This window comes from Schistocerca nitens, chromosome 5, assembly GCF_023898315.1.
Source record: "Schistocerca nitens isolate TAMUIC-IGC-003100 chromosome 5, iqSchNite1.1, whole genome shotgun sequence".
NCBI lineage: Eukaryota > Metazoa > Arthropoda > Insecta > Orthoptera > Acrididae > Schistocerca > Schistocerca nitens.
The window spans coordinates 225,015,866-225,030,297 of NC_064618.1; the positions used below are offsets into that span (position 1 = coordinate 225,015,866).

The 14,432-nt window shown below is 42.6% G+C and overlaps 1 protein-coding gene across 2 annotated transcripts in view; it reads right to left on the reverse strand.

The window, feature by feature from the left end:
- Nucleotides 1–14,432, reverse strand: part of LOC126260819 (nucleolar complex protein 3 homolog) — a 118,208-nt gene that overhangs the window by 39,638 nt on the left and 64,138 nt on the right. Inside the window, exons 3-6 of one of the 2 annotated variants that reach the window (XM_049958203.1) lie at nucleotides 10,151–10,326; nucleotides 7,596–7,831; nucleotides 7,334–7,490; nucleotides 1,213–1,346 (exon numbers count right to left, since the gene is read on the reverse strand). In XM_049958203.1, the coding sequence (XP_049814160.1) occupies nucleotides 1,213–1,346; nucleotides 7,334–7,490; nucleotides 7,596–7,831; nucleotides 10,151–10,326 (703 nt within the window). Of the gene's footprint in view, nucleotides 1–1,212; nucleotides 1,347–7,333; nucleotides 7,491–7,595; nucleotides 7,832–10,147; nucleotides 10,327–14,432 lie in introns of both variants that reach the window. The other variant, XM_049958202.1, reaches the window with a different exon arrangement.

The following is a 14,432-nucleotide window of genomic DNA, read 5'->3' on the forward strand; positions in this document are numbered from 1 at the left end:
GGGAAGTTCAGCAAGTACTTGCAGCAAGATGCGAGAAATAGTTTCCACTAATTTGTGTAAGCTACTTCTCCAAGCTGACGAAACTTGTGGAAGTTGACTTGGTGGGGGTGTTTCTACATGAAACAACTTGCAGAAGTTTATTTTCTGGTGGACACACACCTTTAAATTCCTCCAATCTAACTTAGTCAAGCAGTAACAAAGGGATCTAAAATTAAACATGGAAGCTGAACCATGGCTTGACTAGACTGAAACTTCAACTCTGTAGGTTAAAATAGTTGCTGATCCAGAGCTTGAACTGTGAACCCAGCCTTTAGCATGAAATTCTCTTACTGTCTGAACTATCCAGGCATGACTCACTATCTGTCCACAGAACTACCATTCTGCCAGTATCTCTCTTCCACTTTCTTCCAGGAGTGTTAACCCGGCATGGCATGTAGGTGAGCTTTTGTAAAATTTGGAAAGTAGGAGATAGGTACTAACAACAAAACAGCAGTAAGAGTGAGTTGTGAGAAATGCTTGGATAGAACAGGTGCTATGAACATAACATCTGGGAGGCAAGATTCCAGATCAACATCCTGGATAGGGATAAATTTTCATTCTGAGAGGAAACATCATTCTCTCTCTCTTTTTTAACACTCTAGTTCCAGGAATAAAAGTAGCAACAAGTGGGGCAATCTCTATGAGCTTCTAGAAATTGAATTAAGAACCTTTGGATTTGTAATCTGAGATCCACCGAATCAAATTCCAACCAGGGTAAAATTATTTTAAAAAAATTAAATAAATAAATAAAGAAAGAAAGAAAATAAAATAAATATTTAGGTGTAGAAACAAACGAGGTGATCCATCAAAGTCACTGGGTAATTTCTGACATTTCACACGCAGGATTTCTTCCAGTGTCCTAACACATTTACACTTACATGACACTGATACTTACGTTCACTAATGTCTGATGATATTTTCATAAGTTGCTGAGTATGAAATTCATAAATTGTCCAGATTTTTAAATTTATATCAGACATGGAGTAATTACAAAATTACAATGTGACTATGAATCTTATTTTTAAGAGTTTGGTTCATTGATGACCAGCAAGTAACAACTAAAAGTTTAGCCCCTTACAATAATTACATTTTTATCAGGTATAAATTACTGAGTTCCTACCTGTCAAGTATTCAAAATTTATATTTTCTGTATTAAATGAAGAAATAGCTTACCTCTGAAAATACTTTTGTGTTTCCTCTTTTGGGGCAGAGAATATTTGTCAGTTTCTCCAGTTTCTGAAGATACATTTTGTATGCTTTTAACAAACTTTTTTCGTAATTTTGTAATTGTAAAGTCGTTTTCTTTACTGAAATCAGAAATTAAATTACATTAAATTTGCTCCCCTGTGACTGCAATTCATCAGGTGGACTGGGTGGCATGGGAGTTCATTTCAGATGGGGTGTGCCGAGGGGGGGGGGGGGGGGGGGAGGCAGGAACCAGGAACATAGGAACAGGGGTTGGGTGTTGGTAGCTAGTAGCTCGAAGCGTGTCAGCTGGTTTGCTGGCTAGGAATGCGGGAGGGAGAGGTGGCAGGTGTATGGGCTAGAGCCAGTGTGAAGTGGTGCACTAAGACATGGATACTTGAATTGGGAGGGGTCAATAGAACACAGAAAGGGGAAACTGTTGGATTAAGAGTGAGGGGACAGTGGGTTAGCAGAGAGTGAGACCAGGAGGTTTACAGGAGGGGAGGATGTGTTGCAAGAATGACTCCCATATGTTACACACAGAACATCTGGTGATGGAAGGAAGGATCCATATGGTCCAGGTTGAGAAGCAGCCATTGAAATCGGGTGTGTTATGTTCAGCTGCATGTTGTGGCACAGCATTGTCCACTTTGCTCTTGGGCACAGTCTGATGATGGCCATTCATTCTGTTGGACAGCTGTTTGGTTGTCATATTGACATAAAAAGCTGTGCAGTGATTGCGGCAGAGTTGGCATGAGATGGCTGCTTTCACAGGTGGCCTTGTCTCTGATAGGGTAGAAAAATCAAATGACTGGACTGGAGTAAGAAGTGCTGGATAAGTGGACTGAGTAGGTCCTGCAACTGTATCTTCCGCAGGGATAAGGTCCCTTTAGCAGTGGGTTGGGAGGAGGAGTGGCATAGAGATGGAATAGGAAGTCGTCAATGTTGGATGGGCAATGGAGTACCACTTTAGCGAGTGGGGGGATCTTGGGTAAGATGTCTCTCTTTTCACGGCATGATAAATAATGAAATCCTGGCAAAGGTTGTTCCACTCCAGGGTGAACACAGTCATCTTGTAACAACTCTGCTGCAATCACTGCACATCCAACCAGCTGTCCACCCACATGAATGGCCACAGCCAAACAGTGGCCAAAAACCAATTTGGCCACCCAGGGGTACAACATGCAGCTGAATACAACACACCCGATTTCAATGGCTCCTTCACAACCTGGACCATCTGTAGCTTTCCCTTTCCTGAACTATGCAGATGGGAATACTCCTTGCAACATATCTTTTGCTCTCATAGCCCTCCTGGCCTCAGTTGCCATTAACCCAATGTCCCCACACACTCTAATCAACAGTTTCCCCTTTTTCTGTCCTATCACCCCTTCCTGATTCACACCTCCATGTCATATTCTATTGTGTGCTGTTTCCCACTTGCTATGGTACCCGTGCATCACATGCCTAGCTTGTGCACGTCACACCTCCCTCCTGCATTCCTAGACAGCAAATCAGCTGCCTCCCTCATAGCTGCTAATTACCCACACCCATCCCCTTTTACTGCTTCCCACTTCTCTCTCCTTCTATTCACCCCCCCCCCCCCCAACACAACTCCAATCCAAACTGCAATCACAGCATTGAGCATCCAGCACAGGTGTGTGTGTGTGTGTGTGTGTGTGTGTGTGTGTGTGTCCTCTAGCTCAAGAAAGGACTGCTTCTGAAAGCTAGCACTTTTTTTTTCTCCATTATCATTCGACTACATTATTGCCGCACAGTCACACCCAATAAACAAGCAGAATTATGCATACAGAGTAATTTACAATGACACACCCACATAAAACTAATCATAATAGAGGTAGGTTTCACACTGAGATTCATCAGAAGAATTCTCTGGAAGTGTACTCCACCCACAAATGCAGCAGTTTAAGAAACTCTCATTCAAAAGTCATTTAGTATTAACTCTTATTCTGTGACCCTTGCTAGGTGGGGCTGTTGGGGGAAACAGAGAAGGTTCAAACAGGAGGAGGACATTTTGTCACAGGTTTGTTTAGTAAGCACCACAGTGTCATAAAGGTGCTCATCCATCTCCTGTGGCAGACACTAGAATAGAGGCATTGTGAATCACAGTTTGGCTTACAGTCAACAACATCAAAGAATATGTGAAGAGTCCACTAACACATAGCTTTCCCACACACATAACTTGCAAAAAGTCCATGACGGTACAATTAGAGATCTCAGCTCATACGAGGCCTTACCAACAGTCGTTCCATGACTGAAACAGGAAAGGGGGAAGTGATAGTGTTATTTGGAGACCCCTCTAACACACACAATAAGATGCTGAGTTGTGATAGGCACAACCCCGCCTCGGAGTACCAATGTCCACCACTTCTACAACAACCTCCAAACCTCCCCCACACCCCCTCATAGCTGACAAACCCTGTCTCGCAGACCTACTACACTTACCCCACCCTCCAAAACTCCCTCCCACCACCACACAGTACCCAGAACCTAAACAGACCCGCAACACGGTTATGAGCCTTTCCTCCAGAAGCCTTAGTCCCACAGAAATACCTGTCCTTTCCAAAGGCCTCACCTTTTACCCCATTCCCAAATTCAACCATGCAGGACTAGTTAAAGATGTTCTCTCCTTCTCCCATTCCCTACAGTGGAAACACTTCTTCACCACCAACCTGACCAATCAGACTCAACCAAATACCAATACTGAACCTTGCCTAACTCAGTTCACTCCTCTATCCAACCGTGATCCACCCCCACTGCCTCCAAACCACCCCCTGTTAACTTTCCAGAATTTCTTAACCTCGAACCTTGCCTCACCATCATTCCCCAAATTCCTCAACATTTAACTAATCTTACATCTGCAGAAAGAACCGCAGTCCACCATCTAAAAACTGATCCTGACCTTATAATCCTACCTGCAGACAAAGGCTCCACCACCGTTGTTTCGAACCGCAAGGATTATGTGGCAGAATGACTCTGTCAACAGTCAGATATTTCCACCTACAAACCATGCCACAGTGATCCCATTCCAGTAATCCAGCAGGATCTCCAGTCACTACTCAAATCCTTAGGCCCATCCCAGAACCTCTCCCCAGAGTCCATCTCTCTACTTACCCTTACCACTCCCCGCACTCCCACCTTCTACATGCTTCCTAAAGTACATTAAACCCAACCACCCAGGATGGCCCATTGTGGCCGGTTACTGTGCCCCCACTAAGAGAATCTCTGCTCTTATAGACCAACACCTTCAACCTATTACCTGGAACCTATCCTCCTATATAAAAGATACCAACCATTTCCTCGACCAACTTTCCACATTTCCTATCCCTTTACCACACGGTGCCCTGCTCATCACTATTGATGCCACCTCCCTGTACACTAACATTCCTAAAGCTCATGGCCTTACAGCTATTGAACACTACCTTTCCAGTCGCCCTATGGATTCCAAATGAATAATCTCCTTCCTAGTCTCCATGACCAACTATATCTTCACCCACAATTACTTCTCCTTTGAAGGCATTACCTACAAATAAATCCATGGTATGGCTATGGGCACCCGCATGGCACCATCCTATGCTAACCTACTCAGGGCCATCTAAGAGGAATCCTTCCTAAAAACCCAGAATCCTAAACCCCTCACCTGGTTCAGATTCATTGATGACATCTTTGCTATCTGGATTGAAGATGAGGACACCTTATTCACATTCCTCCAGAACCTCAACAACTTCTCCCCCATTTGCTTCACCTGGTCCTACTCAACCCAACAAGCCACCTTCCTAGATGTTGACCTCCACCTCAGAGATGGCTACATCAGTACCTCCATCCATATCAAACCTACTAACCACCAGCAATACCTCCATTTCGGCAGCTGCCACCCATTCCATACCAAGAAGTCCCTTCCGTACAGCCTAGCCACCTGTGGTCGTTGCATCTGCAGTGATGAGCAATTCCTCTCAAAATATACCGAGGGTCTCACTGAAGCCTTCACAGACCGTAATTATACTCTCATCCTTGTACAAAAACAAATCTCCCATGCCTTATCTTTCCAGTCTCCCACTACCTTCCACAGTGACACAGTCTGGCCACAGAGGAGCATTCTCCTTATAACTCAGTACCATCTGGGACTGGAGCAACTGAACTACATTCTTTGCCAGGGTTTCGATTAGCTTTCGTCTTGCCCTGAAATAAGAAATGTCCTACCCACTATCCTTCCCACCTCTCCTACTTTGGTATTCCGCTGTCCACCAAACCTACACAAATATACTCGTCCATCCTTACACAACCCCTGCTCCCAATCTCTTACCTCATGGCTCATACCCCTGTAATACCTGTCCCACACATCCTCCTGCCACCATCTACTCCAGTCTGGTCACTAACATCACCTATCCCATCAAAGGCAGGGCTACCTGTGAAACCAGTCATGCGATTTACAAGCTAAGCTGCAACCACTGTGCTGCATTCTATGTAGGCATGACAACCAACAAGCTATCTGTCCGCATGAGTGGCCACTGACAAATTGTGGCCAAAAAACAAATGGACCACCCTGTTGCTGAACACGCTGCCAAACATGATATCCCTCATCTCAATGACTGCTTCACAGCCTGTGCTATATGGATCCTTCCCACCAACACCAGCTTTTCTGAATAGCGCAGGTGGGAACTTCCCCTGCAATACATCCTGCATTCTCGTAACCCTCCTGGTCTCAACCTTTGTTAGTCACCCATCCAGCCCCTTTCCTGTTCCCATTCCAGCACTACACAGCTGTCATTTCACTGCCACACCCAGTCTTTTAATTTCTCTCCTTTTCGCTACTTACCCCCTCCCCCATCGCACCTTCTCTCCTGCCCTCCGTCTACACTGCAACACTTCACTGTCTGCCACTCCCACCGTACTACCCCCCCCCCCCCCCCCAAGCCTCCTCCTCACCCCCAACCAGTTGCCACTCCCATCATGCACTGGTGCTGCTGCTTGCAGTGTGGTTTCAGTTCTCTGAGACTGCAGATGTTTGTGCAAGTTGTTTTTGCCTGAACGTGTGTGTGCGTGGGAGTATGTATGTCTACTGCTGACAAAGGCCTTAATGGTCGAAAGCTATAACTGTGTGAATCTTTTTGTTGTGCCTAACACAACTCAGCATCTCCGCTAGCTATATGGTGAGTGGAAACTTTACTTCTCTCGTATTGTTACATTCCTTCCTCGATTTTCCATTGTTTGACACACAATAAGGTGGTTTGTGGAGTATAAATGTATAGATCCTGGGTAAGTATAATGGGAAGAACATAGTTTGGACTTTAAGTCATTCTGAGTAGCTCACAAATTAACCATAACATGTTGGGAAACAGCACAGTAAATAGCATGAATCTATATCAACACAATATCGACATCATATGGCTTTCCCAAAGATTGCTACCAATATCTCATAACAACATTGCCACGATGGATGGCAGGTAAAAAGAAGACAGTAAGAAGATGTACATGCTATCAAGTAGGTTATGGTAATTTAATGATTTCTGCCATCATGTGCGTTTGCTTGCAGTCCCACCTCAGTGGCCAGAGACAATGGTCATGTGTGTGTGTGAGTTGTGCTTGCATGAAAGTGTGTGTGTTATCTACTTTAAAAGAAGGACTTTTGCTGGAAGCTCACATGTATAGCAATTGCTTTGTTGCACCTGTCTGCGACTCAACATCTACTCTATATGATGAAAGCTATCTATCCTTTTCATAATATTGTCATTATTATAACCTGGATATACCATTATTTGATTTCATCTAATTGCATCAACACAAATGACTAACAGAATTAAAGAAAGTCAAAGATCATTGGAGTACAGAGTACTGAATGAAATATCCCATCAATATAGTTAATAAAAAGTCTCAACACAACATACTATTTTTCAAAACTTTCAGTCCATGTTTTATGCTCCAACTACACCCTCTGCGTCCATTTTGTTAATTTTATTGCTGAACAATATATATAAATTAGACACAGAAATAGCAACATTTCAAAAATTAATCTAATTTAAAACAAAAAAAGTTTTTTTTCCTGTAAGGCTCTTATCTCATAGATGATTAATTAAATAAAGGAGTTACATACATTTTACTCCTGCAGTTTCCTGGTGCTTAATTTGATATGCTGGTAGGAGGTCTTTAAAAACTTCCAGCAATGAAACACATGCCAGTTTGCAAACTGTAATATGTATTTCAGGAGTTCTTTCTTCCATAATTTCCAGCAACACCTTGAAATTTTTCACCTGGCCAACATACCACAAGTTAATTCAGTTAGACTCACTCCAACATTATGACTAGACGAGCATATAATTCAACACCAGCAAGTTACAAATAAATACGATTAATACCTTTGTCTCTGGTGCCTCAAGGAGTCCACTAGAAAGGACGCCAATCTGAAATTTACGTTTCTGAAGAAGCTGTTGCCTATGAAAAATTAACTGTGCTGTGTTGACTGGTACATTCGGATTCAGTGAATCTCCTTCTACTGTTTCATCAAGCACAATTTCACCATCACTCTCACTATCAGGTTCCACTGCCTTTCCTTCTTCAGGTATATTTTCTTTTTCATTATCTTCATAATTCACTACAATTAGAAAGGTGTGACAAAACAATAATGATGTAGTGTAAACACACATTTTGTACAAGCAGAGGAAACGTGTATATAATACTTTCAGAAATGGCTGTAGCCATTACTATAAGAGGAGTCACCATGCACTACGGATGTAGATTATGTTGGAAGTTCAAAACAAAGTTGGCAGAAAACAAGTTGGCAGTCCGGTTTTCTCAGAGATTTTTTAAATATGGTGCTTACAACTGAGGAACATAATTTTCTGAAAAATTCTGGGAAAAGGCTGTACCTCAGCATAATGCAATTTATTGACTTACTGATAAACTTGGAGAGGCAGTTTCGATTTAGATGCCGAATGAACTGCAAGACCACCTAAATTAAACGAACAGAAGTAGTTGCATATCTCTGACTCAATACAACAGAGACCTGCAACCTGTATGAAGTGACAGGAGTGTGAAAAGCGAATTTGTTACTGTAAATGGGTTACATCCTTTATTGAGAAGAATACCACTGGTATTCTTGATGCCATCTTCTATACAGATAAGGCCTGGTCCCAACTCTCTGGTCATGTTAAAACAAAAAGCCACAAGTATCGTCCATGGAGAATCCTTGTGCTGTGCTTGAAATGCCATGGCGTGACCAGGAAACTGGAGTGTGGATACCAGTATCCAGATGGTACCTTATTCGACCTTTATTTTTTGAAGAGACTGTGAATAATGAACATTATTGTTTAATGATCCACAGTTTCACTGGCCAGCTAAAGTAAGACTAAATAAACTACTAATGATTTTAATAAGACTGCACTACTTCACGCGTCGCTAACAAACTATGCATCGTCTTAGAGTGTTTTTTGGGGAAAGTGTCATCTCAAAACCATATGGCCCCCTTGCTCACCAGACCTTATTACCAGACTTTTTTCTGTGGGGAGCAGCAAAATCTGTAGTGTGTCACCATCATTTAGCTATATGAATGAGGTGTCCTATACATCCTCCCACCACCACCACCACCACCTACCCCATTTCGATCACAAACATCACCTACCCCATCAAAGGCAGGGCTACCTGTGAGATCACTCATTTGATTTACAAGCTAAGCTGCAACCACTGTGCTGTGTTCTCTGTGGGCACGACAATCAACAAGCTGTCTGTCCACATGACGGGCCACCTACAAACTGGGACCAAGAAACAGCTGGACCAACCAGCTGCTGAGCACGCTGCCCAACACAACGTTCTTCATTTTAATGACTGTATCAGAGAGTGTGTCATCTGGATCATTCCTACCAACACCAGCTTTTCTGAACTGTGAAGGTTGGAACCCTCCTTGCAATATATCTTATGTTCCCATAACCTTCCTGGCCTCAACCTTTGTTAGTCAATGTCCTTCACCCACCTATCCCCTCCCAGTTCCCACTCTAGCACTACATAGCCCTCTATTCCACCAATGCACTTACAACCTTTTTACTGCTCTCCTTTTCTGCTGCCCCCACTTTCCCTCCATCTAACCTCCCAACCTAGCAGCCCTACCCTCTCTCCACCTTGTCCCTGTATTCTCTCACAAGCAGCACTCTACCCTCTCCCACCCGTACTCTACTATCCCTCCACCTCCCTGCCCCAGCCTCCCCCTTATCCTTCCCGCACATCATGTGCAGCTATTTGCAGTCTGGCCTTGGCAGCCAGACATGTCATATATGGGGGAGTTGTGTTTACGTGCATGCGCGCGCATGCACGTGTGTGTGTGTGTGTGTGTGTGTGTGTGTGTGTGTGCGTGTGTGTGTGCGCGCGTGCGTGCGTGCGTGCGTGTGTATTGTCAAATTTGGAAGAAGGCATTTTTGGCTGAAGCTTACTTGTCTGACAGTGTTTTTGATATGCGTATCTGTGACTCAACATACCTACCATATGGTGATTAGCAATCTATTGTTTCCTTAACATTGTCATCGTTACATCCTAGACTTTCCATCGTTTAATTACTTTCTGCATATCATTTATGAAAGTGGTTTTCCTTTAATTACCCTCACTGGAAAGTTTACATTATTAATTTTAACAAAACAGCCAACTAAGGCAGTGGTGTTATAGAAGAGAGGATACTGAAAACGATGTGCAGTGTGCATGCGCTGCAACGTAGGTAACTTTTTAGGCCAGTTTAATGTCATTTTCTGGGTTTATCGACAGCAAGTGTCATGTATCAAATTGTTTGTCTCAACTTTCCCTACATCACTATGGTAGGTTCCAAAAAGTTATTGTTTATATGGTGTACGGTCTGTTATTCCAGATACTAAAAAAAAGTATTTTAAATGCTTATGTTTTATAATTGTGCTACATTTATTTAAATTACCTTCTTCTTCTTCTTCTTCCACAGTCCTGCACACAATTCCCTGCTTAGTTTTAATAGGCAACAGGTACTTTGTCTTCTTATTTCCTGGTTCTAGCAGTTCTTCCTCATATTTATCTTCTATCTCTCGTTCACCATCATCAGGAGCCCTTTTCCTTTTATTCACATCCTTGTGACTGTCACTAGAACATAATTTATTTTTATTAGTTAACAATCAACAGTTGGTAAAAGAGCATGGAATAACAAAGATTTTAATCTGCAGTGTTTCAATCTCTTTGCAGTGAGTAAGTTGCCTCCACTGTACTAAGACAAAAAATACTTCATTGTTAAGATATACAGACATTTTCCAGCAATTGCACCAGCTTGATTATTTTTCTTACAAAAGTTTGAAAATAGGAGCTTTACACTTTTTTAACCAGGAAAATGACACAGCATCTGGTTTCAACATTTTCTCTTGGAATTTACTGTGTGTAGACTGTAAGCAACTAAATAAGGCAGAGTGACACAAAATGATAATATCAAGTACATAAAAGACAAACCCTATTTCTACCAAAGTAAGGATCTGACAGAAGACATATAACACTACTATTCACAGTTCAGTTATTCAAACAGCCAAATAAGCAAATTAAGTCTACTGGATTACATTAAAAATATAGGACCCAGCTTCAGCCTCGACAATAGTGGTAGCTCAATGCAGCATGGAGTTCATAAGGATATTACACATAAGTCACTAACTTGAGGGATAGCAAACTCTTGTTCAAAACTATTCGGAAGGACACCACTGGCTAGATACCTACAATAATACTGCGAGAGAAGGGATCATACAAAGGTAGGAAGATGTTCCTGGAAGATCTGCGCCTATAACTGCCTTTGGATATTGTGACCCCAGAATGTATTAACAATGTTCCCACAGCTGAACTGGGAAGAAGAAGAAGAAGAAGAAGAAGAAGAAGAAGAAGAAGAAGAAAAGGGCAATTGGAGGGAGGGGGGGGGGTTATAATATCTTGACAGAAAATGTTTTAATAAATTTGGACCATCAACGGAGGAATACTGTCTTTGGAAGACTCATTGATGGAGACTTAGATGTTATCTTTATTTCAAGAACAGCATAAGGTAGCATTTGATCATTTAGTTGGTCCCTACACAGCACACGAAAGCAACCAGCAAGATGCCATAAAATTCTACAACTGACTTTATCATTATCACCTTGGTATCACCCAATCCTCAGACAATGAAGAATACAGCTCCTGCATGGGGGTGGAGTAACTGTGAACTTCGTTATTGGTTAATGAGGCTCCAATCAGTTCCTCAGCATCCACCTGGTGGTGGTTCAAAAGTAGGTTTCTGAAGGAAATGGAAGGAACTACGGCACAATTCTCTGCCAGGATCTCAGTAATGTGTCCTCGACTAAATACATCATCTTCCATAAAAATAAACCCTGGGCTACATGGGTAGTTTCATAGGCTTGAGCTGTTTGCATTACTCCCATTAGAGATAGGACTGGTTCCTCAATTCATGTTTGCTCACTTATGCAACAGGGGTGACTCACTGTAACATTCCTGATAAGTGAATCTATGTAATTCTGCCCACACAAATACACACATCAAAAAAAGTTTTTCCATCACCCTGATTCCCGGAACTCCTGAAGATAGATCTTGACTGTGGAGATTGTATCATAGACACAATCCCTTTAACTGATGTCAATAAACACGCCCAAAGATGTAAAAAAACATGCATGAGCAGTGCCTATTAGACAGAGGGGGTCTGACAGCTGATCAGTTCCAGTCATTCCACCAGGAAGGAGGTACACGGCTCCTATTGTATGTGGTTCAACCTTGCCTAGAACGTCAATACAGTGGTTCGATTGCACCTGCATTGTTGTTTTGTGCCAGGAAGAACTCTCAACAAGGGAAGTGTCCAGGTATTTAGGAGTGAACCAAAGCGATGTTGTTTGGACATGGAGGAGGTGCAGAGAGACAGGAACTCTTGATGACATTCCTCGTTCAGGCTGCCCAAGGGCTACTACTGCAGTGGATGACCACTACTTACAGATTATGCCTCAAAGGAACTCTGACAGCAACGCCACCATGTTGAATAATGCTTTTTGTGCAGCCACAGGAGGTCGTGTTACAACTCAAACTGTGCGCAATAGGCTGCACGGTGCACAACTTCACTCCCGACATCCATGGCGAGGTCTGTCTTTGCAACCACAACACCATGGAGTGCAGTACAGATGGTCCAACAACATGTCGAGTGGACCACTCAGGATTGGCATCACATTTTCTTCACCGATGAGTGTCGCATATGCCTTCAACCAGACAATCATCAAAGAGATATTTGGAGGCAACCTGGTCAGGCTGAATGCCTTAGACACATTGTCCAGCGAGTGTAGGAAGGTGGAGGTTCCCTGCTGTTTTGTGGTGGCATTATGTGGGGCCAATGTACACTGTTGGTGGTCATGGAAGGCACTGTAACAGCTGTACGATAGGCAAATGCCATCTTCCGATAGATAGTGCAACCATATCGGCAGCATATTGGCGAGGCATTCATCTTCATGGATGACAATTCACACGCCCATTGTGCACATCTTAAGAATGACTTCCTTCAGGATAACGACATCGCTCGACTAGAGTGGCCAGCATGTTCTCCAGACATGAACCCTATCAAACATGCCTGGGATAGATTGAAAAGGGCTGTTTATGGACAATGTGACCCACTAACCCCTCTGAGGGACATATGCTGAATTGCTGTTGAGGAGTGAGACAATCTGGATCAACAGTGCCTTGATGAACTTGTGGACAGCATGCCACGATGAATACAGGCATGCATCAATGCCAGAGGACATGTTACTGGGTATTAGAGGTACCGGTGTGTACAGCAATCTGGACCACCACCTCTGAAAGTCCCGCTATATGGTGGTACAGCATGCAATGTGTGGTATTCATGAGCAATAAAAAGGGCGGAAATGATGATCTCTATTCCAGTTTTCTGTACAGGTTCCAGAACTCTCGGAACCAAGGTGATGCAAAACTTTTTTTGATGTGTGTATTAAATATTATGGCTTTTATTGCTCACTTAGCATTTTATAGTGTTTTTAAGTGTATGGGATTTTGTTCTGTTCGATACCAGTCTTCATTTGTTTAGAGACAAAGTATTGATCGACAAAATAAATTTTCCACTTTGCAGCATATTCTGATTGAGAATTTAAGGAGATGAAACAGCTAAGGCCATCAGTCTTCTAGTCATCCTCATAGGACAGAACCAGTGTACCCATTCTGTCTGCGTATGGAGTTAATTTTGTGTGCATGTGTAAGAAAGTGTTCTAAATGTTTGGGTAGCATGTATCTGAGGTAGAACATGAGATCAAGCCTGGTATACACGCAGTGAGATGTAGGAAACTGCCTAAAAACAACACCGACCCCTCACATTTAATTTGCAGGGTGGATTTTATCCAGGGTCGGTGCACCTCTTTGTCCTGGAAATGGTTGTGTTAAACATGCGGCAAACGGGGCGGGTATTTTGCAGCAGAATTACCACTGACATTAAACTTCCTGGCATGTTCAAACTGTGTGAGGAACTGTGACCCAAACCTATGCCTTTTGTGGGCAAATGCTCTACCAACTGAGCTACCTACGTGTGACTAACAATCCATCCTCACAGATTTACTTCTACCAGTTTCTCATCTTTTACCTTCCAAATTTCACAGAAATTCTCCTGCATACGCTGCAGGACTAGCACACCTGAAAGAAAGGATACTACATAGACATAGCTTAGCCACAGCCTGTGGCATGGCTAGGTTAAAGAAAGGCAAACCTATGTTTACAGCATTTGTAGACTTTAGAGAAAGCTTTTAACAATGTTGATTGGAATAAACTCTTTGAAGTTCTGAAGGTTGCAGGGATAAAACACAGGGAGCAAAAGTTTATATACTGCTTTTACAGAAATCAGACAGTTGTTATAAGAGTTGAATGACATGAAAGGGAAGTGGTAGTTGAGGAGGGAGTAAGACAGGATTGTAGCTTATCCCCGATGTTATTCAATCTGTAGACTTAGCAAGCGGTAAATGAAACTGCATAAAAATTTTGGAGAAGAAATTAAAGTTGAGGAAGAAGGAAAAAAATTTTGAGTTTTGTCATGACTTTGTAATTCTGTCAGAGACAGCAAAGGACTTACAACCAGGTGAACAGAATGGATAGAAAAGAGGTTACAAGATGAGCATCGACAAAAGTAAAACAAGAGCGATGGTACGTAGTAAAATTAAATCAAATGATGTTGAGGGAATTAGATT